Source organism: Anser brachyrhynchus (genome assembly GCF_964034855.1).
Source record: "Anser brachyrhynchus genome assembly, chromosome: 8".
NCBI lineage: Eukaryota > Metazoa > Chordata > Aves > Anseriformes > Anatidae > Anser > Anser brachyrhynchus.
This window is the reverse complement of record NC_137702.1, coordinates 7049585-7077182: the sequence shown is the minus strand read 5'-3', so window position 1 is coordinate 7077182 and position 27598 is coordinate 7049585. Positions and strand designations below refer to the sequence as shown.

The 27598-nt window shown below is 35.8% G+C and overlaps 1 protein-coding gene across 3 annotated transcripts in view; it reads right to left on the bottom strand.

Moving 5' to 3' along the window:
• FAF1 (Fas associated factor 1) overlaps window positions 1-27598 on the bottom strand; it is a 164841-nt gene that overhangs the window by 92534 nt on the left and 44709 nt on the right. For all 3 annotated transcript variants that reach the window (XM_080603293.1, XM_080603292.1, XM_080603294.1), the window contains one exon: window positions 21835-21940. In XM_080603293.1, coding sequence (XP_080459419.1) covers window positions 21835-21940 — 106 coding nt within the window. The remainder of the gene's footprint in view (window positions 1-21834; window positions 21941-27598) is intronic.

Here is a 27598-nt window from a genome sequence, read left to right as displayed (position 1 = left end):
TAAATTCAAGTTAAACTAATTATAAAACAAGGTTTACTGAGCTGTTATTCAGCTTCTTATTAACAAAAAAAATGTCTGGTATTTCTTCATCTCATTTTCATGTCTACCAAATTGCCACTTCTTTTTGGGCTTATCTTCACATCAACAGTATCCAGAAAAAATATGAAACTCATATCTGTTTTAACCAAGAAACGACTGTTTCACACTGGAAAATAAAATTATGCAGACAACCTGAACAGTCTATTTTCAGAACTTCACCTACACACATCAGTTAGTAATAAAGTTAGTTACTAATATTGCTACGTTTAAGATATATACCCATAAGGTGCCTGATTATACTATTAACAAGCACCTCTCCAATATACATATACTTTTTTTTTTTTTTTTAAAAAAAAAGAGAATTCAGCCTATTTAACAACTCACTAACAAAGCTATTCCTTAGCTCATCCCTGCCATAACCTGCTCTATTCAGAAACATATGGGAAAAGACATTAAATAACCAGTGAAAACCATGGACTTCTGGTATTAGTGCTACACATTGCATACCCCTATTCATTATTCCACCTCCCTTGTTTAATCTATCATTAAGATTCAGTGACCCTACACTAAATTTAAAGCAGATCCTTCCTTCCTCCCATGCCTAAATTCACATACTTTTCTAGTTGGGGATGCCCTCGAGTATTAGCCACTCTACAGGGTTTCTCTAATCTCAGCTCTGAACTATGTTGTGCTATAGAAGCAAGAAATTGCAGGTTTACATCTTTAACTATGGAATCTTCTACCAAAAAAACACCCTCATTTACTTAATAAGATAAGTCTTTCATTTAAAGCATATTTAAAATGTACAAAAATTATATATTTCCCTCTATACTTCATAGAATAAAAGTAGTAGACTACTTTAAAGGACTGCTTCCCTGTACCTGTGTCCCAAATAGAATTTCATTGGAAACAATTTTAAAGCTTTCAGAAGTGTATTATAACATCTTGTAAGAGCTAGATTATTCGCAAAGTCAATATGAAATAGTTTTTAATAAATAAATTAATAAATCAAGAAAATAAAAAGATAAGAAATCAGACATTCAATTTGCCTTTTTTATTTTTAAACAAAGGAACTAAAAATATATAAAGACCTCTGCCTCTTTCATTTCTTTTTATTGACACAGATTGCACTTCAACAGCAGTCACAGTACAGGTGAAAACATATTAAAGGGTTTTGAGAATAAGGGACAAGAATGATTATCATTAACATCTGTAGGTATTTGTCAACTACACTCCTGTCTTCTTCCATGATAAGGTGAAAATTGATCTTCACCAGAATTTTAAAAAGTTAAAGACAGTAGGTCTGTGAGTGAAACAGAGATGAAATTCTGTTAACAAAATGAATTGGGCAAAGGTGAAATCTGAGTATCTTCTACCTTCATTGAAAGAGGCTGTACAATTTTGTTTTGGTTTCATGAATAAAAGTATTTTTAGTATATTTAAATATGTTTAAACATATGCCTTCAAAAAATAGAACAGAGTTGAAAAGAAGACCTGCAACCTGACCAAAGACCCCTCTTTGGCTCATATTTCTTTAGTTTCTCTAAGTCTTTCCACAAACAAGTCGTCACTTGAACTAGTGGTAGATCTACAGAAGTCACACACATTTGTGGAATACAAAAAGGATGAAGGCGAGATCAAATGAGTAAGATTTGTGTTGTCAAAAAATATGTTTTTCCTTTATTCAGGCTTTAAAGGGTTACTTCCAACTCCTGTTCTCTATTTGAAGTTATCAGGTAACAGAAAAATATAAGGAACAGTTAAAATAAACAGAGAAAGCTGAGAGCAACACTGGAAAACCTGAAGACTGAGTTCTGCACATGAAAGAAAAGGAGAAGTGTTACCAGAAAATGAGAAACAAAACCAACAACAGGAACTTATAAAGCTGGTAGATAGAAAAATATGGACATAAAAATAAGCTGGAACCCTTTCTAATGAAACAGCTTTCTTTACAAGCAGCATCATCCATTTCATGAAGAAGAGAAGTCTTATTTCACTGAACCTAACCTTTTTATCCAAGACATACTGGCACATTCCTGCCAAAAGCTGCTTCACATCCATGCTTGGGCTGCCATTATGACAGAAAAGATGACAAAAAAAAATAGTCACAGAAACTGTCTAGAGAAGAGCATTCTTCATCATGGGGAAAACTTTACGGGTTCTTTCACCAGATTCATCTTTTAATACTGAACATTCAAGAGAAAAATTCAGAATGTCTACTCAAATTCTTAAGAAGGGATATGTCGCCATTGGTTCTCACTCCCTGCAAATTTCCAGGTTATTCAAATGGTACTTCTATTAGTGGGAATGTTTGACTAGGAAGATAACCCAGAAACCTTTCAGGACCTGGGCAAGACAGCAACAACTGGCAGAAATCTAAGAAATGTTAGGATCACTTATGCTACATTTTAAGGCAGAACTTTCAGAATTTAAACAGCTTAATAATTTTTATTTATTTATATCTTTTTTGAAATATACACACTAAGGCTCCAGTCTTGCAACCTGTAGTTCAGGTACTCTTCCTGAAGATACTGGCTACCACAATCGAACTGGTTAAATTAAAAATCCTAAGTAGTCCACAACACAGAAATCACGTTTCCCGTTAAAATTCCAAATATTTTGAAAAGAAAACTACATTATCTGGACTAGTCAGAGGACTGCACAATTCAGTCTCTCCCAATGCAACAAGAATTTATTCACTGCAGCTTCAATGGCAGCCTTCTGAGAGAGTGGAATAGCTCGAGCAACACAGAAACCACGCACTGCTGAAATAACCAAGTCCATCTCATGAAGACAGGACTCACCATTTCCTGGATGTAAGATAAGTGCAATTTCATTAGTGTTTGACCAAAACACTGCAGGGAATTACCTCTACTGTAGATTTCAGTCTTAGAAAGCTTGCCGTTTGTATGCTGCAGAACAACAGAAAATGTAAGGCCCACTTAGGAAAATGCTAACTTGAGCTGTTCTGGCCATTTTCACTATTCTTCTGTACAAACCTGCCATCTCACTGAAACAAAGTTTTAAATAAAGGTTACCTTCATTGTTTAAACATATATATTATTTTCTTTGCATTCTTCAGTCTTAGCTCTACATGCAACCCTATAATTTAAATGAGCAGTGAGCACTATTGCACTTAATGAAGAAAATTATTAGAAACTCAGCTACTCATTTCTCTAAAAACACCTTCAATGCTGCAGAGAACTAGCAAATTCCCCATCCTACTTATTCTCTAAAATAAAAGTAGAAACTTTGTATTACAAAACAATACTCACAGATAACAAATATTGAGATCAGAAAAAAAAATCTATTCAGCTCAAATTAACACATTTCTATAAATCAAAGCAAAATTTACCCTCGCTTTCCTTCCTGTTACAGAATTATCACCTCAGTAGCCAATAAAAAAGAAAGATCTAATGAGGTATTTCAGTATCTCCCAAAGAAATATTTTCAGCTCTGTTTTTCTTTTAAGTGCTTGAAAGGCAAAGAGTAATGAATTGCTCCTGTGCGGTCTATCTTATTATTGAGTTACAACAAGAAAGTTATACCAAGTCTTTCTTTTTCACATACTTCAAAATATTTTTTTTTTTTTTAAATCTTGCCGCAACAATGGCAAATGAAGGCTCTGAGCAGAAAGGACAGTTAACTAACAGCAAATGAAGTTCTGTTTTGAGCTGTAACCTTCCTCGCTTCTACTAATGGGGAAGGGGGGCTGAGGTGACAAAGATGTATTTAGTGGCTAAGAGAGCTGAGAGCTCTGCACTCTCAGATGCAGGAAATAACCCAATACCCCTTAGGAATAAATTTCCATGAGAGACAATGATCTAGACACTTACCAAAAACTCAGTCATTTAACTATGTTTTGGTGAGTCTCCTGGACTACTTCTACTTCTTAGGACAAACAGCTTTACAGGAGACAAGCAAGCACCTTCTAACCCCAAAAGCACCCACACACGTCATGAGATGCATAGCTGTGAGACGGGGAAGAGGAACCAGTTATAGTCTGTTGGGAACAAGCCAGAAACCTAAAGAAAGACTGGGACATTCTGCTGGTCAGTCACCAGTGAAAAGAGGACGCCCTGGATCTAAAGTTGTTTTCAATAGGACAGTGAAATCAGAATCACCTTTTTCATGATCTATGTGAGAACACGTACGAGAAAATTAGAGGTGCACTTAAGGGGATCAAGCATGCATCTCATAGGCAGGCTAAAAAGAGAAAAGATCAGGAAGAGCACATTTAGGTCTGGAATAACAATGCCACTTTTTGTTGTTTCTGGAACTAAAAGATCAGCTTTGATTAACTGCAACCTAGAAGGTTTTAAGGATATCTGCCAAGATCTCCAGTAACACCTGCATGAACAGCAGTCCTGACACATTCAGAATCCAAAGCAGCTCTTGGGCAAGAGGTGAGCTGTGGTGTACAAAGAGGAATCCGGCAGGTTAAGAACCACAGACCGACTGACCTCCTTGAGCAGTGAAACCTGGTCAGTAACATCAAAACTCTCCCATGAATGTGAAAACAAAGGCATTCAGACCCCCCTATTTTAAAAGAAACGCATTTTCAGATTGTAGACATTTTAGATATTTGGAATAGTTTCAAGGAAAGAGGATTTTACAGAAACAAGAGGCCATTATTAAAGCCCAATGGATTGGAAGACCCAAAAAAGGCTTGCCTGCAGATGTCTTGTGAAAACGAATTCCTGAAGAGCAGCAGGAAAAAAGGTTGCAGAGGTGGCAGAAAGCCAACAAAAAGCTAAGAGCTGCTGGTAATAGTGTCACAGAAACAGGCATCTGAAATTGTAAATCCAGACCAAAAGAAATGTGTGTAATCTGTCACCAACGCTATGGAGGAAAGGGACCGATCAGACTGAAGGGTAAATAGGTCAGTCTTTTCCAAAAAAGGAACAACAACAAACAAGCAAGCATTTTGAAAGCAGAGACTGAGATACCAGCTATTGAATACATCTATGAATACATCTATGGTGGCTGTGCCAATGATGATGCCCTGAGGACTCAACATTTATCATGGTTTGCAAGGAAGCCATGGAAGTCATTCAGAGGTCTGTGTAGCTAGTACTGCAGCATATGTTTGACTTAATGCAGATTCTGAAAGCATCGGATGAATCTGTACTTGAAGAAATACCCTCAGTTGCTCACTGATGTTCAAAAGGTCACTTGACTTAGTGACAAAAAAAAAAATCTCTTTCTAGTCTTTAGTCTACAGGCAACGGCAAAAAGGTAGCTCCTGTTCATATCATCACCTCTTCAAGAGTGGTATTACAAATTTGGTCACTGTAAGATTAAAATTCGTGATGAAGATTTTGAGGATACACTAATGTCACAATAGTTTAAAATGCTTCCAAATGCACATCAGACTTAGAAAAGATGTAAATCCAAGGCGTACGCAAGAAAGCCCAAATCTCATCCAAATGAATCAGCTGAACAGTACAAATGATATTATGCTTTTGTTTTTCCAGTGTCTACCTCTCAATCAGGAGATCTTGAGGGATATTTACTGTGAGGGATAGAGAGGGATACAAACGCATTTACATTTCAGAAAAAAAAACAGTGTAGAAATACTTGCAAATTAAACGCCTCTTTTTACTTTCATCAGAGCTTTCCTTTTAAAAAAGAATCAATAAAGCTTCACAAGAGTAAACTGTATGCTGTTGTGCTTCCTGCATCAACATCAGTGCCAATTAAATTCTGAACCCTAAATCTTTATTGTTTCCTATCAGCTGCTAACCAGAACGAACACTGTGATTTTCTGAGATCCCAGGCTGAGACTTGCTCTAACAGCAGTTAGAAAAAATATTCTTGTTTTGACTTGTCTGCTGAGTAAGGTTGACATTGAAGCTACACGGTGGAAAATAAATACGTAATACCAAGATGTTAATTTTACAGAAGCACTTAACTTTTGTGACCACAATTAACACTCGGGGGGAGGAAAAAGCCATTGACAGGTCTGTCTGACTCTTGTTTCCGCGCTGCTTCTCGGGCTCCCTTTCTGAGGGGCGGCTCAGCTCCCGCAGAAGGCAGGCAGCCGCTGACCCCAGGGGCTGCCTTCAAAGCAGCACATGGGGAGTCAGAGGGGAGCAGGATGACAGGGAGTTAAACACAGCTTTAAAATGACACTGACTCCCAGCTAGGATCCGAAACGGAAGTCTGAGAGCAGACGGCTGCTGAGAAGAGCTCATCCTCGCCTCCTCCCTCTGCCACCCTCAAGCTCGGGGAGCACCTCTGTGAGGGGGCAGCAGGCCGCGGCTCCCAGAGGGAGGCCTCCGGCAGTTTTGAGGGACCAACATCTCATCTGCACAGGCAGACGGGAAGGCAGAATTGGCCCTAAATTTACAATGGTGCAAGGTCTTCGTTTTTGATAAAATTACCGGAAAAACAAGTTATCCTCAGGTTCTTTTGGGGAATACAGCTATTTGTAGTTTGCACAGACACTGATCCACCTCTCTCACTCATTCCCTTAGGTCACAGAAAAACTGTTGCAACACTGAACTTCTGCAAAACACCATGAACGTCACAATGTGGTATTTTCACATTTATTAAATAGCAGCGACATTTATCACTAAACTGACAAAGAACTAAAAAAGTTAGCCAGGAAATCATTGTTTCACCAGTGATTAAAATGAACACAGCACATTGGCAGAAATTTAAGTGTAAGCAAGTTTTCATCTATGATGGATATGAACACAGAACTTTCTAGTAATTTCTAGTGTAACACTACATTTAAGTTGCCAAGCAATCAAAGAAAGCAGTACAAAACTCACTTTTTCTTCTTATTCCAATTGCATTACAGTATTCACAAGTGGGAGAACAAAATAACACAAGTAATTGAGAAAGATCTTTAAAAAAAGTCACAAGGCTTTAAAAAAAAAAAACCACTCTGAGAAGTCACTGTGGAAAGAAATCCAGGAGGGGACCTGAAATGTCTAAAGTATGTGCCACTTCTTTTTTTTTTAAAAAACTCAATATTATGGTGAAGGTAATAATTGTTTGTTACATACAATGGAGACCATAAAAGGTCTTCAAAATCCTTACTTACACACCTGTACATGTGTCTCTAGAGGGAAAACATTAAGCCCAATATATTAACGTGGTAAAAGTACTGAAAAAAAGGCATGCTTGCAAGGTTTCCTGCAGGTTCCACATCTGGCACTATAGCACTTGGAGTTACTTTATTGCTTTACAACCAGGAGGGCTGGTCTTAGTATGGACTGTAGTTTCTACTTGCTTGCATAGTGAAGATGGGACTCCTGAAGGAAACAAAGTTTTGCTCTCTATCAGATGCATGTATATGACTATTAAGTGTTTTGTAAACACAGGGGTTTTACTATGATTTATTTATCACATATTAAATAATATAGGATTCAAAGCATTTTTTCCTCACTAAAGACAAGGCCTTACTTTGCTTTAAGTCCATCTAATTCCTACTCTGTTTATGTTAAAATAAAACTCGCTGCCCTTCAGATAAATAAGAATATTCACACAACAGTTCATGCTGGTTTAACTAGACCAGATTAAAGTACACCTTCATTTTAAAGCTATGCAACGTTTGCACATAACAGGTCTAAGCTGGAAACCACTACTAAATCAGTGTTACATTCTCTAAGTTTTTCTCACCACTACAACTCAGAAACAATCATAAAGGTGACAAAGAAATTTTTGCTCTTCAAAATCTAAGGCCATCATAAATGGCAACCTCAGAAAATGCCAGCTAACTACTGACCAAACCCAACCTGTTTCAAGGATAGAAATGCCTACCAAAACTTAATAGCTAAGTAATAAATCTCTTTGAATCAATACACTTGGAACTAATTCAAGCTGATTAAAGAAGCAGATAACATTAAGAATTAAGATGCAGAGCACACAATATGTAAACATCAAACATAAAATATTATTAATTGTTATATACTTTTCATGTATTTGCACTACACGTATTTCAAATGCAAATATTAATTTGGAGAGAAATATGTACTGTATATGCACACACTGAAACAGTTTGCTCAGCTATACTGCATCGATGGTTATTTGACAAGTTATAGGATCACAAGCTGCTCTTTTGCATATTCAGCTATTCTGTTGCATTTTTTCCCTGCGAAGATGCTAAAAAAAACAACTGATTTACAGATCCATACTAGCAGCTCCTCCTTGGAACCACAGGAATACTCACAGTCATGCAAAGTCAGTGTGTAAAACATACACTAACAGAAAGACACCAAAAAGTAAAAATATATATTCTAAATCCTAGGCAAGTGCAATATTGTTGACCTATGTATGTTAGCACCAAGAATAACAATTTAATTAATAGAAAAAAAATCCATTTGACATTCATATAATAATCCGTGAAAATTCAGTCTGTTTTGTCCCTTAGTGCCAAATCCTAGATCTGACCTATAAACTGAAACAAGGCAAAAAGAAAAAAAAAAATTGAAATTGGATTTGCAGTTCTCTTCTGATAGCAATGTCTTGAGATGATTGATGGTTATTTCAGACTGCATGCTAAAATTATCATCTACTTCAAACAGTTTGGAAGAGACATTTAATTTCCAAGTTTTAGTGTTCCTCATTTCAAGCTGATCTTAAAAACAAGTAATGAAACAATGCCAATAATGTACTTCTCTAAAAAGGAAACTATACCTTTTTGGGTATTGAAAAGGGTTCTGTTACAAAAACACCTGATGAGAACCAGTTAACAACATCTCAATTCCTACTGCAGCCTGTTAAACATTGGCTAAACTTAGTAACTGAATTTTTGTGATTATGCATCTCATACTGGATTGTCAATATTCTCATAGAAAACACGCCACACAGTAACTGCAAGCAGCGTCCCAACTTCTAGGAACAGAAAAGGCCACCTTATTGCAAAATCTCTCTAGCACTGATCACCAAATGTTCTCCTTCAGACTGCAGTTGAAAATATGACTTTCATCATAGTCTAAACTCTATGCCAAATCCACTTTATATGGCTTTAATTTAGAAAAAAGTTCAAATATTTCATATATACAATAAGCTGACTTCCAGTTTTCTGACACAATGAAAAAGTTTCTGTTAAGAAATGTTCTTTTCACAGTGCAGAGTAGCCCACATTCATTTAGAGACTCTAATTTTGTATTTAGGGATCATTCTTTTGGAATTAAGATAATTTAATTTTTGAGACGTTATTCCTTTCTATATATTACTTTGAAACAGGTGGAAAAATGTGAAGAACACAGAGATTTGGTGCATCACAGACCTTAACCCTCACCACTCTTCTTCCTCTCCAGGAAAGGTAGATCTGTCTAGTAGCTGGATACATAGTTAATCTGGTATCTAGTAGCTCTCTTGAAAATTCTCATGTTACTGTCGTTGGGGGTTGGACCCGATGATCTCTTGAGGTCCCTTCCAACCCCTACAATTCTGTGATTCTGTGATACTGTCATTTGAAACCATAGAAAAATATCTCAAGACCTTCTCAGTATTGGAAAGAGATAAGCCCCCCCAAAAAAAAGAAAAAGAAAAAAGGAAAGAAGAATACCAAGAACACGGACTTTGAACATTTTTCTACAATTTGTCTGCTAGGAAGTGATATTCCCTCCCTAGAAAGCCATACTTACAAAATGGCAATGAGCCTGACCAGCTGGTATCACACAGCGTAACCGTACATGCCTTACTCCAATCCCAACAAAAGGAAATGGAGAACACAATAATGAATCCTAGGAATTGACAACATTTCAGTGATCTCATTCACAGCATCAGGGTCACATGCAGCACCCAAAATATCTCTGCAATTTATTTTAGGAGAAACAAAGAGAGGAAGGTTTTAGTGTTCTTAAATTTATTTAATTCATTTCTGATGACAGGTTACTTTCTATTGAACTTGGCAACTCTAAAAGAATAACCTTTATTTTAGAAATCTTCTGAGCTATATTCATGTGCAATCTTTAGTTTATCTGTAACCACAGAATTTCAGTTCAGCATCTCCCCCTCTGTGTCTTGCACAAACTGTTTGCACTTACCCACAAAAAGTTCCTCTTTTGAGGCAAGAAGCACTTATTCCTGAATAATTCAAAAGTAGGGAGGCATAAGAAGTGCTTAAATTTATCTGGGAATAGTTTTGTGTTGACAATTTCAACTTTAACTAACAGTCTCTTTCACCCATTCTGCTTAAAAGGTCTTGGCTCCTTTTTTATTCTGTGCATTGACATTGGGCTGGCAGAGAAAAGGCTACACTGCAGCTGAGAACATCCCCTGTGCACACAGCTGAGGACTGTGACCACCAGGCAGCTTGGGCAGGGATGACTAACAGCAGTGAAGAAGCCCTGACATTCTGCACAAAAAGCAGCGACAGAACGGTGAAATAGCATCCTTTTTTTGTAATACAAAACACTATGGTGCAACTTCTATCCCTGGTGCAAAAGGTAAGCTGTCAAGTCAGACAGGTCCATTTTAGTATTTCAAGGCTGGGTCTCATGAGGCCAAGGAAAAATAGGGAAATTCACGAGGGCATTCTCTGAGGTAGGGTGACAGTTTCATTTTTGAGGAACCAAAAGTAGTGGACTGAGATTAAGCTTGAATTGCCACAGGAGATGTCTTTACACTCCTTATATCTTCCTGCAAAACACTAAGTTGTAGCCTATGGCTATGTCTGTCTACGTTAGCTCACCAGACAATGCAGCAGGAGATCTGCAGAGAAAACCAGGTGGTGATGAGCACCCCTTTATGTTGCTGGTTTTTCACTAGTGACCATTTCTGGTCTGGTCCTGTGGACTGAATGTCTTTCAGAAGTTGGAATTTATAAATTGTTTATCTTCTAACTCAGTTTGATCCTAATGGAATTCAGTTTGCACACTCGGACTGCTCCATCATGCAAGCTAAAGCACAGTAAGTTGGGCAAATGGTAGACTTTGAAAGGACTTTTTTGAAGTGAATTGCTAGTGGAGATCTATGATGCAACGGCTGGATCTGCATTGATCCCATGGTGCAAAACAGTATTTTCAGATGTTACACCACTGGGAAACCTTTTTAATAGAAACTTTGTTTTTTTCTTTAAATAACTCCATAAAAAAAGGTGGTCAAATTCTCCTTCCAGGGGAAGCAGTAAATGAAAGTATAAGTGAAAAAATGCATCTCCTGTGTGTTTCAACCCATTGCAGAGTAGTCATGCAAAGAGTCACCATAAGCAGTATTTTATGCTGCATACTGCACAGTCTGCGAGAGCTTCCGCAGGAAATTCAAACATCATCTAATAACCTTTTTCTCTTCCAAAACATAATGAATTCAAATAGGTTAAGTCTTTATGGCACTGTTCCACACTTGCCATTAGCTGGGAAGATGGACTAAAAATATCCTCTTCTGAACAAACTTTTTTTTTTTTTTTTTTAACTGATTCAATAAGAAATAATTAATGAACTCTTTCCTAGGTCACATAGTTCTATTTCACTAAATATAAGAACACAAAAAAGGTAACAAAACAACAACAAGAAGTCTTTGTTCATGGTTCAAAACCCTTTCCAGCCAGCACCTACCCCAAAGCTCCTCTTGTCTTTTCACAAGGCCATGTTCCCAGTTCTTGCTCTGGAAGGCATTCTCTTGATATTGCCGGTTGTCCCATATATTTTCTTGATATTGCTGGTTGTATCGTTCTATTTTCTTGCCTTTACTCCCATTTTTTGTTTGTTTGTTTTTTTCCTACCTTTTTACCTGTCAGTTTGAGCAGTTGTGTGGGTTTTGGGGTGAATAAACCAACTGCTCCAAATAACTCATTCCCTGAAGAACAGTATATGAAGCCAGAAAAGACTGAAGTCAATAGGTTCACACAAACAACAACAGCGTCACTGGATATGTGTGTTCATTTTTGCATTGGCCGTTTTTGTTTGTTTTTTTGTTTTTTTTGGGGGGGGGGGGGGGGGTGGATATTAAAATGACCAATAATTGAAATCCACTGAACTGAGCTCAAGAGGAGCAGGAAAATGATTGTCTATCTGCAAAACAGAAGAGTCAGAGGGCACTGAACTGAAAGCTCCTCTCCTTGTTCCTATGCTGCTCATTATTGTAAAAGTGAAATACCCAATGCCAAAGCAAGTTCTGCAGAACTGTGAAGTAACCTTTGGTTAGAACATGCACAATCCACTCCCTGAGTGGACTGAAATTCAGCAGATTTCATGTAAGAGATCTGCTTATACTGTGCTCACATCCTATTGCGAACACCCTCCTCAAAAGGTCCTTAGTGTGCAAGATCAACTGTTCACTGACATGACATACGAGTAGCCACTTATTTCGCTTAGGTTGACTGGATCTTGTGGCAGTTATTCCTTTTCAGGAGGATTTTGTTTTCTTTCCAAGCCTCGTTTTCTCCTATGCCCTTATCTAGCTCTGCTTTAAAGAGTTCATCTCCACCATACCTGAAGGAGGTTTGACCTGAGAATCACCTCCATTTCCATTTACTTCTGTGTCCCAAGATGAAGTCTCAAACAACTCCCGGTGCCATACACACTGTGATGCTTCTCTAGTTGAAAACTGTGTGGTTTCATTTATACATACATTAAGGATGGTGTTTTACACTCGTTATACAACTTACAGCATTCCCATTGTCCACTATTATTTCTACATAACTTCCAGTACTATTGCTTTCAAAACAAGGTAAAAAGAAGTTCACTTCGGTCTGCAAATCTATGCTGGGGAAAATAAAGTAGATTCAAGGCTTGGTACAAACCCAAAAACTGTGATCAAACTATATAGTTAGTAAATTGTTTGTCTAAATCTTTCATGTACGATGAAAGATTATTATCATAATTCATTAGCAAATTACAGACTTTGTAATGCAGGCAGTCACAAATTTGGCTTTGTATCAATCATTTTAGACCAGCTGGGTAGAAATTAACACAACTCTGGGATACATAAAATGAAGTGCTCTTTCATTTTTTAATTCACTGGAAACTTTGAAGGAAAGAAAAGGAGCCTTTTCAAAAATGTCAATTTTCCCTGATTTTTGTAAATTATTCCATTTTACTGTAGAGATATACACAGAATAATTTATGTCATTTAAGAGCACAGTAGTCAAAATAAGATTTCTATAAAGTACACGCAAAAGAAATAGAAGTGAAGTTAAAAAAAATCCCTTTCAATGTTTCTGAGGCAATCATACATGTTAGTGATCACTGGAAGAATGATTAAGTAAACACAAAAGCTAATAGCCTCGCTCCTCATAAGATACAATATTGTCAAAATTCCTGCTCCAAGCTTTTTCAGTCGACTGAGATGACCTTGTACGAAAATGCTTGTTTTGATTATGTCTACTTTGCCTAAGCTACAAGGCCATGTATAGTGACAGCTGCATTTGGAATCAGCTTAAAACAAATTTTATCTTAGTGGCACCTAATCCAGAGACTGGTACAAGCAGCATGGAAAAGTCAGTGTCAAAATTAAACAATGAAGGCTTTTCTAGGAACAGATGCTTTTTGCCTGCAGCTGTAAAAACCTTAAAACAATCCTATACCCCACTGTCTGGTCACGCAACTATCACAAAGCAAGGCATAAATTTTGCCACTTATTGCAAATGTTTGCTGAGAGCTTCTATAACCCTTTTTAAAAACAGTAACAGGGATTTATTGAGGGTGATTATGAGGCCATTTTATCCTTTAAATGAGTGCAAGGCTCTTCAATTTATGCTCATGATTCTTTGTAGAAATACAAAAGACTAACTTTTTAAGTTCGTGTTTTACAAAGACATGGGAATATAACCAAAAAAATGATAAGAAGTGTGTTTACTAAAGAGATAGTGCACTGTTTCACTACAATGTTAGGGACTGGACAGAGACAAAAGTTATTAATTCACAGGTGAAATGGCAACTGAATATTTTCTTTGCATAATGATTACAGAATTAGATAGCTACCATTACACTATTGCTAAGATACTGTAGCCCATTTCAGTGTCTTACCTCCACAACTACTACGTTAAACATTCTCATCACCTCAACCCTCCATAAAAATTCCTCTCTCTTAAATGAATGCACTAATATAGCTTATATTTAGATTTAAAGTTTATCTTGCTGAAAAACGTCTGTAACAGAATGAATAGAAGTAAATCATCGGTTCCCAATTAAGTGAGCAATTTACAATGTCACGAATCTAGTTGTGTTCCATATGAACTGAAGAGGTTTTTAGATTAGCTTCTGTTGTGTATTTAAAAGTGATAGCACCAACATGATTTACATAAGTACAATATTTTCAAATATTTTCTCACCAAGCAAGCACTCTAAAATTGTGAAGTGTTTCCTTTCTTACTCAAGTTAAAAAAAAAAAAAAAAACTTTTCCCGAACAACAGTTCATTAGCACCTCACTATTTATAAGTATAATTGGGTTGTTTGATGAGAAAACATGAGAGAACACTGTGCCTACTATAATTCGCACAAATAGAAATTTCATTGTTTGAAAACAAATCAGCAATTTAATGATTTTTTTTTTAAATATAAGTGTATATCATGCAATAATAGAAGTGATCAAACTATAGTTAACATAGGATAGAAAGGTTAATTCATGGTCTAGTACACTTCAATTTACAAGCTCTAAATTATTTTTTTAATTGTGAAAAACATGAATTTTTCATTTTTGACTCAACTAAATAGAGTTTATACACATAGCAGGGCTATTCTGTTTAGCTACAGAGTATTGCTTTCCCACTTTAAACAGCCCTGGAACTAGGAACGTGGCTGTTTAATATGTTCATAAAGCTGCTTAGGTTCTCTTGTCATTACATGCTAACACCTTTTTAATAGCTAGCATTATGATAGAAGCAGAAAAATTCCCCACCTCTGAAAGTAAAACAACAAATATTCAGAATCAGAATAGCAAGTGATGGTTTTAATTGCGGGTTTTTAAAAATTCAGGGTTTTAAATTAGGTCTTGATCCCCAAAATCCTTAGCATCTTTAAATTACACAAGCAAAGCCATTCAATTCAACGTGATTACTTCTAAAATAAGGACAACTCACATGACTGAGCATTTATGGAACAGAACCTATAACCGAAATTATAACAATGACTCCTCATTACTTTCAAATTCAAATAAATTGATCCTTATATTTTGAGAGTTTCTGGACATTTATGGACAGAGTGTAATAGAGACAGGGAACGAAAGAAAGAAAGAAGAGGGAGATATAAACATGCACCCAGAACTACAAGCGTCGACAAATCGAAAGCTAACAGATGTGTGACTTCTAATTAGTTATAATAATCTGTGCCGCAACGCCAGAGGAACATGCTTCTCCTTCCTTTGGAAATTAAACTGCCTCCTTTGGAAGTTTTAAACTCTCTGGGTGCTTCTAAATTTATGCAAGAAAAAACACGTCGCTTTCAGTAAATTTTAGATATCTACAGTGATAACTTTATGAAAGGAAAATATTAAATTATAATTATCCTAAACAGACACAGTCTTGTGAAACTAACCCTACATTCATATGAAAATACAAAGCATTGACTATAATGAATTTGATTCATCCTTGGACACAAAGCTTTACCACAGTAAACTCAGTCAACTGTTGCTCTTGCTTTTATATTCATAGTACTTAAATAGCGCACTTTAAAACAAAAAAAACTCCAATTGGCTTTTCATACATCCACCCTCCCCAAAAATAACGCACTTGAAAAACCCAAATGATATGAAAAGGCTTCAAGGCCTCTTTTCTCCTTTTCACAGCACTTTTTTTTTTATTTCTGTTTGCAGTAATCTGCCTTTCACTTTCTCATTGCTACAGAACAAACGAGGAGGCTCAGCACTTTGAAAAGGGGGCTCAATGTGTAATGGGTCCACTAGAATTAATTTAGTTGCACCAAATCCATTGAGCAGCGAGGTTTTTTTCTCTTCTCAAATCATTTTGAGTCGGACGCAGCCCCCAGCCTTTGTAATTCTAGTAAAGCACTTAAAGTGCACAGTAGGTGTTCATCAGGACCATCTGGTCAAAAGCAAAACAAGCTGCTGATTTTGCCTTTGAATAGAATGAAGCAAGTGTGAATTAGTCTCTTCAATTAGCACTATTACAACCTGTCAAGTGCATATTGTAAAACAGGATTATTACAGTATTGGTCACCAGTGCAATTATTTACTCTCTGCCTTTTCTTGCATATAAAAATGTCCATGTTTACTAGTTTTTGATAACTGGAGATCGTTTCTTTAATGATATGCACGTCCAAACCCACCGAAAGCAAATTACAGGTTATGAAACATATTCGGTCAGGAATATGGTAAGCTTCATAATTAAAGCGAAGTGAAGGGGAGCCCTGCCATTACCTCCGAGTGCTGTTTCTGTTGCATGAAAAGAGAAATGGTTGTATACCTTCATCAGTACAACCTCTCAGAAACGCATCTCTAAAGTCAGATATTGAGATATTTTAAATGCCTAGTAAAGCTGTCACTTGGAACAGGTACAGAATAGGTATTTCCCCCTTCTTTCCCAAGGAACTTCATTTTCCATATAATCCATAACATGATCACTTACAAAGTTTCTCCCAGTCTTTTCAGTAAATGCAGTGTAGTTTAGCAACATGCTGGTTTTTTTTTCCTAAAGAGCCTCCTCCCAAAAAAACAAGAAGCCGTTTTAGTTTTATAAAATAGATTTCCCTCTTCTTGTTTAAGTCGAAACACAGCTAACTAGACAGTACTCATTTACCACTGCAGAATATTGATGCTATCACAGTGATAGATGCTTACATTACATATCATGTTGTTATTAATATAAATTGAATATAGTTTTTACATAACAAATTTCTTTAGAAAGCAAACAAAATGTGCAATTTTCACAAACAATCTAAGTATCGAGTGCAATCAATATAGGCACAGCATATTTTACCAGTTTTCTGATACTGAGAAAATAATTGAACAACAGTATGGAATGTCCGTGCATCTATTAAATACAAAAAGAAGTGTTACAGATTTTTATTAGCGTAAGAATAGTTTTTAACTATTTTAAAGCAACTAAAAATCTCAAAAATATAACAGCTGTTCTGAAACCGTTAATATATGTACAATATTTGGAGATGATCATATCATCGTGTGTGGCAAATGTATTAAATTATAACCTTGTAGTTAAGTAACTGCAAAGAACAATGTTATCTACACATACATTTTGTGTCCCACCACCAATGTCTGACCTTTACTATGGGTGATCTCACTCAACAATAATTGGTTTGAAAATATTTTGTACAAATACCAAAAATCAGATCAAAAAAAGTACAAAAACTTCAGCTGGATTATTTTTCTGTGTGTTCAAAGTAATTAGTCTGCTCGCCTATATTTATGTATTACAATTATTTAAGCCCTTCAAATCATTTTTTTTGCCTGCATGTACATAAATGGTGCTTTTGTATCTTGATTCACATTCATCAACTTATCAAAAAAGTTTTTACAAATTCAGTACAAAGGACTTCAAACTATCATTAGGGTCTGGCAACACAGAATTTACAGTTTCTCTCATCCCAAGCAGTTCTATGTACAAATAGTTCCTCCTCCTGCCTGTAGTGCTACTGGATACATTGCTTTTTTTATTCCATCTTAGCCAGTAAGTCTATAGGGAACAAAGAACAAATATATTACCTATGACAGGTGACAGGGATGCTAAGATACTAGCCTCTGATTAGTTTATTGGCTAAAGGAACGGAATAAAGAGCAGATGCAGCCATGCAAAGGCAGCCTGTATTTAGGGACCCATCCTTGCATTGTTTGCACAGATTTCATGTTTTACTAGGAATTATAGAACCTAGTACATGCTTTATCTAGTATTCTCAACTGGAATCTCCAACAGTTAGAAAAAAAAAATTACAAAAAAAAAATCACTGATCTCCAAGAGGCCTGAGGTTTCTGCATATTTAACTTGTCCACCCTTTAACAGCCACAGCTTGTGTACACTGGATACTTCTGTAATCCTGCACACAGGAATCACAAAAAAGGCTTCAAAGTCTCTACCGACAGTAAAACAGACAAATGCAAACTCCTTGTTTTTAATGGAGGTATCCAGTTTGTTAAAATCTGCTGATTTTTTTCCCATGTCACTGACTAAAACAACAAAAAGTGTGAAGCATGCTTTTGTGACAGAGAGGTTCTCAATTCAAAAAGTTTTCTGCAAATTAGTTTGATTGTGTATACTTCAGGATAGGAGTATCCTTGCTTTCCATGAAATATTTAAATATTCCCCCATGCAAAGGGCTGTCTTTCACCTCTATCAAATAATGCAACTAAAACTTGAAAAAATTGAAAGGCAACAAAAATATTAATTTTAAAGTAGGCTCATCAGAATAGCCAGAAAACAATTTATGTTAAATAAGGCAATGCATTAAATATATGCATATTTAGCAAATAGCTTGTCAAATCAAAATTTAAAAGTTCTTTTACTTCAATGAGGGATAACCTCCACAAGTTATTTTAGCAGAATAAAGGGTATGTATTCAGGCAGAAAACTTGTTTTAGTCTTTTAAGTATTAGCAGTTTGATTTGTTAGAACTGTCCTTATTTAACCATAAAATACATTGGAAATGTATTAATTTACAGTCTCCAAACTGGCACAAACCCTACTAATTTCCCCTTTAAAATGCGGATCATGGAAAAAAGTAATCATGATATTTCCCAGAACAGTATCTGCCCAGAATTAATTTAATACTGCAATTTTACAAGAACAAACAGATGTCAGAAACCTGTGACACAGATTAATTTGCAATTTAGGCCAACATGTTATCATTAACTTTCCAACTTGACCACTCCCCTGCTTGACTCACCAAAAAAAAAAAAATCCAATATCCAGAGTTTGATAATTTAGGTTTAGCTTTTTATTTCATTTCTAAGTTTCCCTATAGGCTGATGAGCCCGCATCAATATAATTGAGAGTAACTTACATTTTTTTTAAATGAGAAATTAAACCTTACTATGTGAAGAGTTGAAGATGCAGATAAAGCAAGTGGAAGAAAAAAAAAAAAAACAAGCATTTTCAAGCACCATCCAAAATCCAACTACTGATTTAATACAAGAGAAATTGTGGAAGCAGACCTGAGTACTACAACTTCAGACTTCTCACATTAGAGAATTTTCTGTCAGGTTGTTTCCCTATTAAACAGCAAGATTTTTTATTTTTATTTTTTTTAAATAACAAATCATTTAAATATCATTTACTATTAAACATGTATTCTAAACAATTAAAACAGAGAACTGAAGCAATGGTAAAGCACAGCAGATAGCTCATTAAATTCTGCATTTAATCCTTTGCAAAATATTTATGACAGTTTTGAAAGGGTAGTGGGATTTTTGGAAAACTTGGAAAAAATGTTGGTGCTGTAAATTTTAAGGAAAAGATAACAACAAACCTAACAACTAGCCCTAGAGAGAGAATTGCACCCAACTGTGGCAAGCAGTAGAACATTTATAGAATTTTAAATATTTCTTTTAATAATTGATGTAGTCATTTTGAATCTTTCTGCATAGGATATACCATGTGAGTAGATTGCATTAACACTGCTTAAACACTTCAACTTGTCAGTATGGCCAACTCGATTTCTGAAATATTTGCAGTATTTTCCCATCGAAACAGTAATAAAGGTAGAATAAATATATGCCACTGCTTTATAATCACTGAACATTAATGAATATTTTATGTCTTTTTAAATCTCCCTGTTTAATTTAAAAGGGTGAAATTAAGTCTCCTCCCTGCAATATGCCAATTATCTGTAAATCAAACAATAACTTGGCCATTATACTCCTTTTTGTTAATATACCAGAAGCTAATTTGAAAACATTGAATGGCATTTTTAGGTAATAATTGAATAGTCCTTCCTGCCCTCTTGTGGTTGGCAACTGCAACTTCCACGAAGCTTTTCCACGATTACGAAAATATACCAGAAGGAAAGTAAACTACTAATTTGTTAAAGTGTGAACATGAGAGTGAAGGAAAAAAAAAATCTAGCGGTCTCTGGAAACGATTGAGATGTGGCAGAGAAAATAATGAAAGATACCACCAATTTCTCTAAATCACACAAAGTAACTAGATTCATCAATCGTTTGCTACAATGTTTGCTCTATGCTAAAAGAAAAAAAAATAAATGAAAAAGTCATTAGGGAGTTAACATACAAAACAGTGCTTGTTTTCTATAATTAGACAAATGTTCGCCAACCCTTTTACCTCAGCCAAGTCCCCAGTGATTTCCACAAGACTTTGTATAGACAGACATATTCACCTGTTCACTATCACGTGCATAAGTCCAGCATTTTATTCATTTTAGCCTTTGAAATTAATTATCTTCATAATTTTGTACACTATATTGGATGTAACACTTAGACACAAAGGAGCAAGGCAAATAAAGGTTTGATGCTCATGCTGATAAGGGTATGCGGTGGTAGACTGGGGGGGACCTTTCGGTTGTTTAAGGGAGAAAATTGTAACTCACTTTTAAATTGCGTTGACTCTGTACGATAACATGCTGACTGTAACCTACCATTAATAACAAGAAAATTTCAGTGCATGCACCTAAATTCCCATGCACCATCACAGATTCCTGGGTCCTTTAAGACTGTAAAGTAGTAGTTGATATAGCATAGATAAAAATAAATGGGCAATATGTATGTGCGATATGTTTTCTTCTAGAATCTCACAATTTAAAATTATAAGAAGATTTATAGAAATAAATAACCAAAATATTCATTTTTAATTTTAAAGAGTTAGAGCTTGGCCCCTCAAAAAACAAACTGATGCAACTTCATTTGTGTGCTCGTATTAAAAAAATAGCAGAATTTACTATTAAAGGTTTAGAAAGGTAAAACATGCTTTCATGCAGAGGAAAAAATTAGAATTTACATCTTAAGAATAATAAGGTTCGCAATGAAAACAAAACAGGTAGTGATTACTTTTCACTGTTGCATGGGATATTTCTCTGATATAAAAATGTTACAGGAACTTAAAATAATTCTTTCTAGAATGTCACCTCACCACATGAAAAACTTCCATAAAACATGCTCAACAAGATTGAGAGAAGAGACAAATCAATAGCAAACGTGTTTAATGTGAAAAGCAAACATTTAATCTTAATATGTTGTAAAGTTAATCCTGAAGATTCTTATTTCTAGATTGTTTGTCGTATTTCCAGAAGTTAGTGGGTTATATAGGAAGTAACACCAAAAACATGTGGCATTAGATGTATCATGAAGCATCAGACAATAACCTTGGGCTTCAGAAAGGAATTAAAAATATGTAAGGACTGCTTGCTCTAAATTCTGCGCGTCCCGATTCATGTATGAGATATTGTTTCCTATAGGACTTAATTCTGATGAAGTTCTCTGCAACATCACCCCTTGCTGGCCATTCGACAGAATGGCAGTGGCATCCATTATACACAGAAACCATTTGGTTACCAAGCCAGGAAGAGTTAGAACGCTATGATAGCAACCAGCAATGGTAGAGGTGCCTACAAAACGGAGGTGGAACTGGTTAACAGAAGGGAAGACAGCAAGAACTTCAAGGGGCTTAAAAATAAAATGTAATTCGAACAACTGCCTTTCCTCGTCATTGTAGAGTACCTCAATAGAGGCTGTTCACATATTTTGCTATTACCATGTAAAAAGTAACATCTTTTCTGCATAATTTAATAGTAAACTTTTTTGAGGCCAAGTTCTTTAATCAAGTTATCGCAATCTTCATGATCCAGTTGATTAAACCAAAAAGATGACTAATAAAATTAAGGAATTTCCGACTAGGCCACATAAACCCTCTTTCACAGAGCTGGCATTAGCTATAATGAGCTACATTTATTCTTCAGCTGTGAAACACCACTCACCTCCTGAATGGTACTGCTTCCTGAGAAGTTGAGGTTGTACTCCCGCTGGACTTCTCGATGGGTGACGAGCAGCATGAAGTTTTGATTTAATGACTCCTGCAAGGCCCTGAAATGGTTGAAAGAAAAACAAGAAAATCAGGGATAAGCATGTTATAGCTTGTTTTACAGTTAGATGCAAAAACCCCAGGGTACCCTAAACTCTACATGGACAAGTCCAGGCACAACATTATCATCTCTCTTTTCACTCTTAAATGCAAGGAAGCATGCTGAGAATGACCAAAGGCCATTCCTGAACTCCTTCCTTAATAAGATGACTGCAGCCTTTAAAGCTCTTCTAATGTTAAATATTCTCAAAATTGCGAGTCACATTATCTTCACAAACATCAGGTATATTTAGCACTCATTATGCCGTTAGGCTTGTAAGCATATTGATGACCAGACAAAACATCAAGCTACAATGCACGTTAAAACTGATGGTAAGTAGAATAAGGCAAAGCATGCTCTCACTTCTCTAGGGTTACCTGAAGCGTAAATCAAATGGAAATGCCTTGGTTTCATTCAAAGCACATAAACCCAGCTAATTAGAACTGGAAAACTAACCACAGCAAAATTTCTCATGTGGTTATTGACTATTTAGAAAAGTTAGTTCTGCTCAAATTATTTTAACTGCACATTAAAATATCTTTAATAACATAAATTAAAAGAAAATCTTAAGATACAGATTAAACAGGTCAACATGAAGTCACAAAGATTTTTTTTGCGATTTTCCCAGTAACAAAACATCTAGATATTAAAAAGGCATCCTGTTTAATTAGGTACAAAATTATGCAACTATCTACTTTTCAAAATAGAAGACGGGACTTGGCTATAGACAGGGCAATTCCAGCTGTGTAGGAACTTATACAGGCTACAAAATTGCATTATAACACACCTTACTGCATTTCTAAACAGTATTTATGCAGACTTGACCTGTCAGTGGCATATGGAATTAAATTGGGTTTATCTACTTCTTTTTTCCTATAACACACTCTCATAAGAATGCAATTTTTTTTTCCTTCAGATCTTCACTGTTTGATGACACTTCACCATGCCATTTCTCTAAGCAATAAAGGACAAATTCTGTATGCAGATGAGCACAGCTGTATCTTAAGACACAAGACGACAAGACTGCTAGATTACTTGAGTCTTGATTTGTTAGTTTTTCCTTCTATGGTAATTACTGATCTGCAGTTTGGCTGCTCAGATGGCAACGAACCCATGCAATACTCAATGGATGCTTTAGCAAGAGATGCACTATTTGCTTTAGCATCTCGAGAAAAATTACCTTACAAACTCAGCAACATAATTTGGATTCTGTGACATCTTAAACATAATGATCACACACTATGAAACAAAATCATGAAGTGCCAGTTTTCTTCTTTTATGTGTTTTCGTAATAAGGAAGATTAATTTAATTCTTTGTTAATGCTAGGTATGTTCAAATGTATGACAGACACTACATATGTAACTGAAATAAGTGATCTACACTGAATGTGAAGTTAGCTCCACTTGTCACAAAATCTTTTAAAAACAGGCTAGAAAAATTTAAAAATACTTCACAGTCCTGCGCAGGAGAAAAAAGCTGTCTGAAAAAGATGCACACCTATTTTCAAAGGTAATTCTAACTTGATCCCTAACAGTAAGTTTAGCATTGACATAACCTTATTTTCTTTTGGCAAATGTTCCGCAGCAACTAAAATACCCTGCTGTGCTTTTTCAGGTTCTGATTTTTTCTTTGTTTTTAGCAAATACTGGAGGCAAGTGATATATGTAACTGTTCTAAAAATATTATTAATTACAGCATATGTGAATGACTCCGGATTCCATACGGGGTCACATGAGGCTCTGTTACAGCTTTTTGTTGTTGGTTTTGACTTTCTGAAAATCTTTAGATGGAAACTGATAGCGTGATTCATGTTTTCATTCTGTAATTGATGTAAGCATAGAATGAAACAGGCTAGTTAGATCAAACCCTTAGTCTCTCACGGTATGCATAATACACACACTTAAATACCATCCAGATCCAAAATATGGTATGCTAAAGAAAAATATATAAGTGTGTGTTCATAGGAAAGGTTTTCCATTTCTCTGCTTCATCTGGATGTGATAGCAGCAAATATTTAGAAAAGAAAGAAAAAACTCTTCAAACACAGTTATTTTAAATTAAGTGCCTTAAAATTAAAAGCTTCAGTTTTCAAAGTAAGTAATGATTTTGACACCTCTACATTTTGGATTTCTGAACAAGACAAGCTAAACATTAAATATTGAGAATTTGCTTGTTAACATTCATAGCCAAATACAGTCAAAGAGCAGGCTGAAAATTAAGCTGGCTAAGAAAAAAAAAATCACATTTTCTTCAGAAAAAAAAACATAATGAAGAATTGTGCAGGATAATGCTTACATAGAAATGCAGTGGTCAACTGACCCAATCCTTTGGGGTCCCATATCAAAACGTCATATGGCCTCGAAGCCAGAAGACATGTGCCACATACGTTCAAAAGTCAAGGGGAGGAGGAGTTGTCACGCACTTATGGGCAGTATGCGCCAACCAACTCCACCACGTACCAACCAACACTCCCCTGTGAGACGGGGTTGGTTTGTACATGGAGCTAGAGAACCAGCAGTGTCAGTCTCCTCCCAGATTCGTTTCCTCCAGCAGCTAGGGATTTGGATTACCTTTGTAATCCAAATAATCTTTGGATTATTCTTTGTGGCAATAAAACTCTGACTCCAAACATAAAATAAATTGCCGTAAAATTACAATTTCAGCTATTAAAGCTCTGATCAAATGCACAAAATGAAGTTATTTAAGCAGGAGACTGCTCCTTGACAGTAAACTGAATCTTTGTGTTCTCCTCCAATGCCTTTTTTTTTAAAAAAATAAATACTTTTTAAAAGATGCACATAACTGTACTAAGACGGCTGCTTTTGAACACTATGTACATTTCTAAAACTATGGCTTCAGTGTTTGCAGCAGTTTCATTTTCCTGCAAATGCTATCAGTCGACTACAATCTTCCAAATGAAATATCTGCATTAAAAGAAGAAAGAAGAAGAAAAGAAAAATCAGGGCCAAACTCTAGTTCCCACTGAAGTTAAGATTTTATTTTATTTTTATTTTTTGCCATCAACACGAACAGAATTTAATTAATCTGCAGATTAATTAGTGGTGAAAGGAAATCAAATTCTAGAAACAGGATTAAAGTAGGCCACTTCTGTCAGCACCATTTCCCCCCTACTGCATGCTCTAGATCTCCAAAGCATTTGCTGATAGGTTAAACACTGATGTTACATTTTTCCCCTCAGCTGGATGATTATGCATTCACTATTAGGCACAGGAGCCAAGGGCACTTGACAGCACTTTCAGTTACCAATCTTCCATTACAGGAAATCTGCCTACATCCAAAAAAAGGAGCAAGTCTGAGAACAGATGAAAGAAAATAGACCTGAGCCCAGTCATTGCTCTGACCAGTTTTAGCAAGAGAAACCTGAATCAGTTTAGGATTCCACATGGATTGCCTATATAGCATTGGTTATCAGCATTATCACAATGAGTAGAAACCTCAGCGATGGACCAGGATTCAACGGGGGTTGAAATTTGTAATATGCAACCAAAACCACTCCTCCCTAAACCTTAAATTTCAAGCAACATAAGTTGCTTGAAACTGGAAATACCAAATACTCCATTAACAGTCAGGAAGGAGTTTATTCACTAGCTACTCCACCCAAATTCCAATACAGCACAATTTATAAACAATGAGTCTAATAAATTAAGAGAAAGAATATTTAGCCCCAAAGTGTGTAATAGCAAATGATGCTAAACTTAAGGTGACAGCAACTGTTCAATCAGTCTATGAAATGCTGAAGATGATATTAGTATTTCTATTTATTATATTTTAAGCTTTCAGCTTTACTACTTTTTTATTGTGCTGTAACAATAAATAAAATGCATTCGTTGTATCCATTGTTGAATGAACGCCTTAATGCTTTGATTTCTGATGTAATACTTTGCTTAATAGCATTTTTCTTTGAAATTTTAGTAATATTTTTTTTTTTTAGCTTTGAAGCCAAAAGTATATCCTTAATTGGTGAGCAGCAAACGATCCATTTCATTTCAGTTCTGTTTTGTTTTTACTTCTCTATTTAAATGAAATGCATTCAGAATTAGGCAGTAGCTTTCCCAGTCACAAGATTTTCCCCCAAATCTCTGAATTTTATATAAATAGGCATGACACAAGGTAATTAACATTTCCATTTTAAACTTACAGATTTATACAAGCTCATGTCAACAGAAGTCCAAATTTACTGTAATTACAGATTATTTACATTAAAACAAAATAAGAAATCAGTATGTAAATGTAATGTTTGTTGTAGCTAATGCAGCAGAAGATGGTAGATTAGGTTCAAACAGCAATCAGTTAGCAAATCTGGCTAACATGTAAATGAGCAGAAGCCCTTCTGTTTACATTCTATTGCATTTTAAACTTCAGGATTTTTAAACTGTCTCATGAGCAGATGTGAAAATAAAACATTAATCTTACCATTCTTATTGAAGCTTTCAAAGTAACTAAAGCAAGGCACTGCTCCTGTCCAGCTAAACAGACAAATACTAATAACTGGAGTTGCAGGTTACATCCTTCTTAATTAACACTCCGCAACAGTTGATAACGTACACCAAAACCCCATGCCACAACCACCACTGCTCTGCAACAACCTAAAAAGCACGTACTCAGCAAAACACAGACCCATTACTTGACATGTATATATAATTTTTATTCCTATCCACACAGATAATTACATTTCTTAAATAAATTACAATCACTTAGCAAAAATCTAGTACTGTAATCATTGCCGAGATATGCAGCTGGTCAAACAGCTTTTAGCTGCTTTGAACTTTCTGGCGATACATCAAGTATAAAAAAGAAACGAACATTTTCAGCTATTTAGAAAAAAAAAAGTATGAATATAAATTAAATGACATCCATTAATTAAAGTGACAATAAATGAAAAAAAAAATATAAACAGCACTTCCCAGAACACACAAGACTGAAAGGGAAGACCATCAGGAAGACCTGGATATGTGTCCAGACTCACATGCCTATGCTTTTGATGCTTCCCTTTATTGCATTGTCCTAACCCTTTTTTCCTGAACTCAGTATTGCTGGCTTTCAAGAAGCATCTGAGGCACCAAAGGGAAGGAAAGCCACTGTAAGGAAGTGAAAAATCTAATCAAAAAAGCCGGTGCAAGTAATCTCTCCCCTTGGACAACTATTGATAGACATTCTTTGGCACCTTTCTGTTTTAAGACTGTTTTCTAAAGGAAATCGTGTTTCTCTCCACCCACCTATGCCATCCAGCAGATTTGTACATATACACTAGTTTCAAGGAGGACTGACGATGCTATAAAGGACTCGAATATTGGCTGTAAATCAACAGCTGGGCAGAGGAAAGGGACCTAAATTACTGGCCACCTTCATAAAAGACTGCAGCAGAAGCATAATCTTTTTATACTGCCTTCAGCCAACCTCTGGCCTTCGATGACAAGAATTACCATGTGGTATCTCCTGTTGTTCGATACTACCTGCTTACTGGGATTTTAGCTGGAGAAAAGAGCCGGGGCAGGATGACAACCTACACAGGTGAAAAAAAATGACATGGGTGCTACAAAATGCCTGGGAGGAACTGAAGCACTGTCAAAGGTAGGCAAGATCAAGGGAGAAGCATGG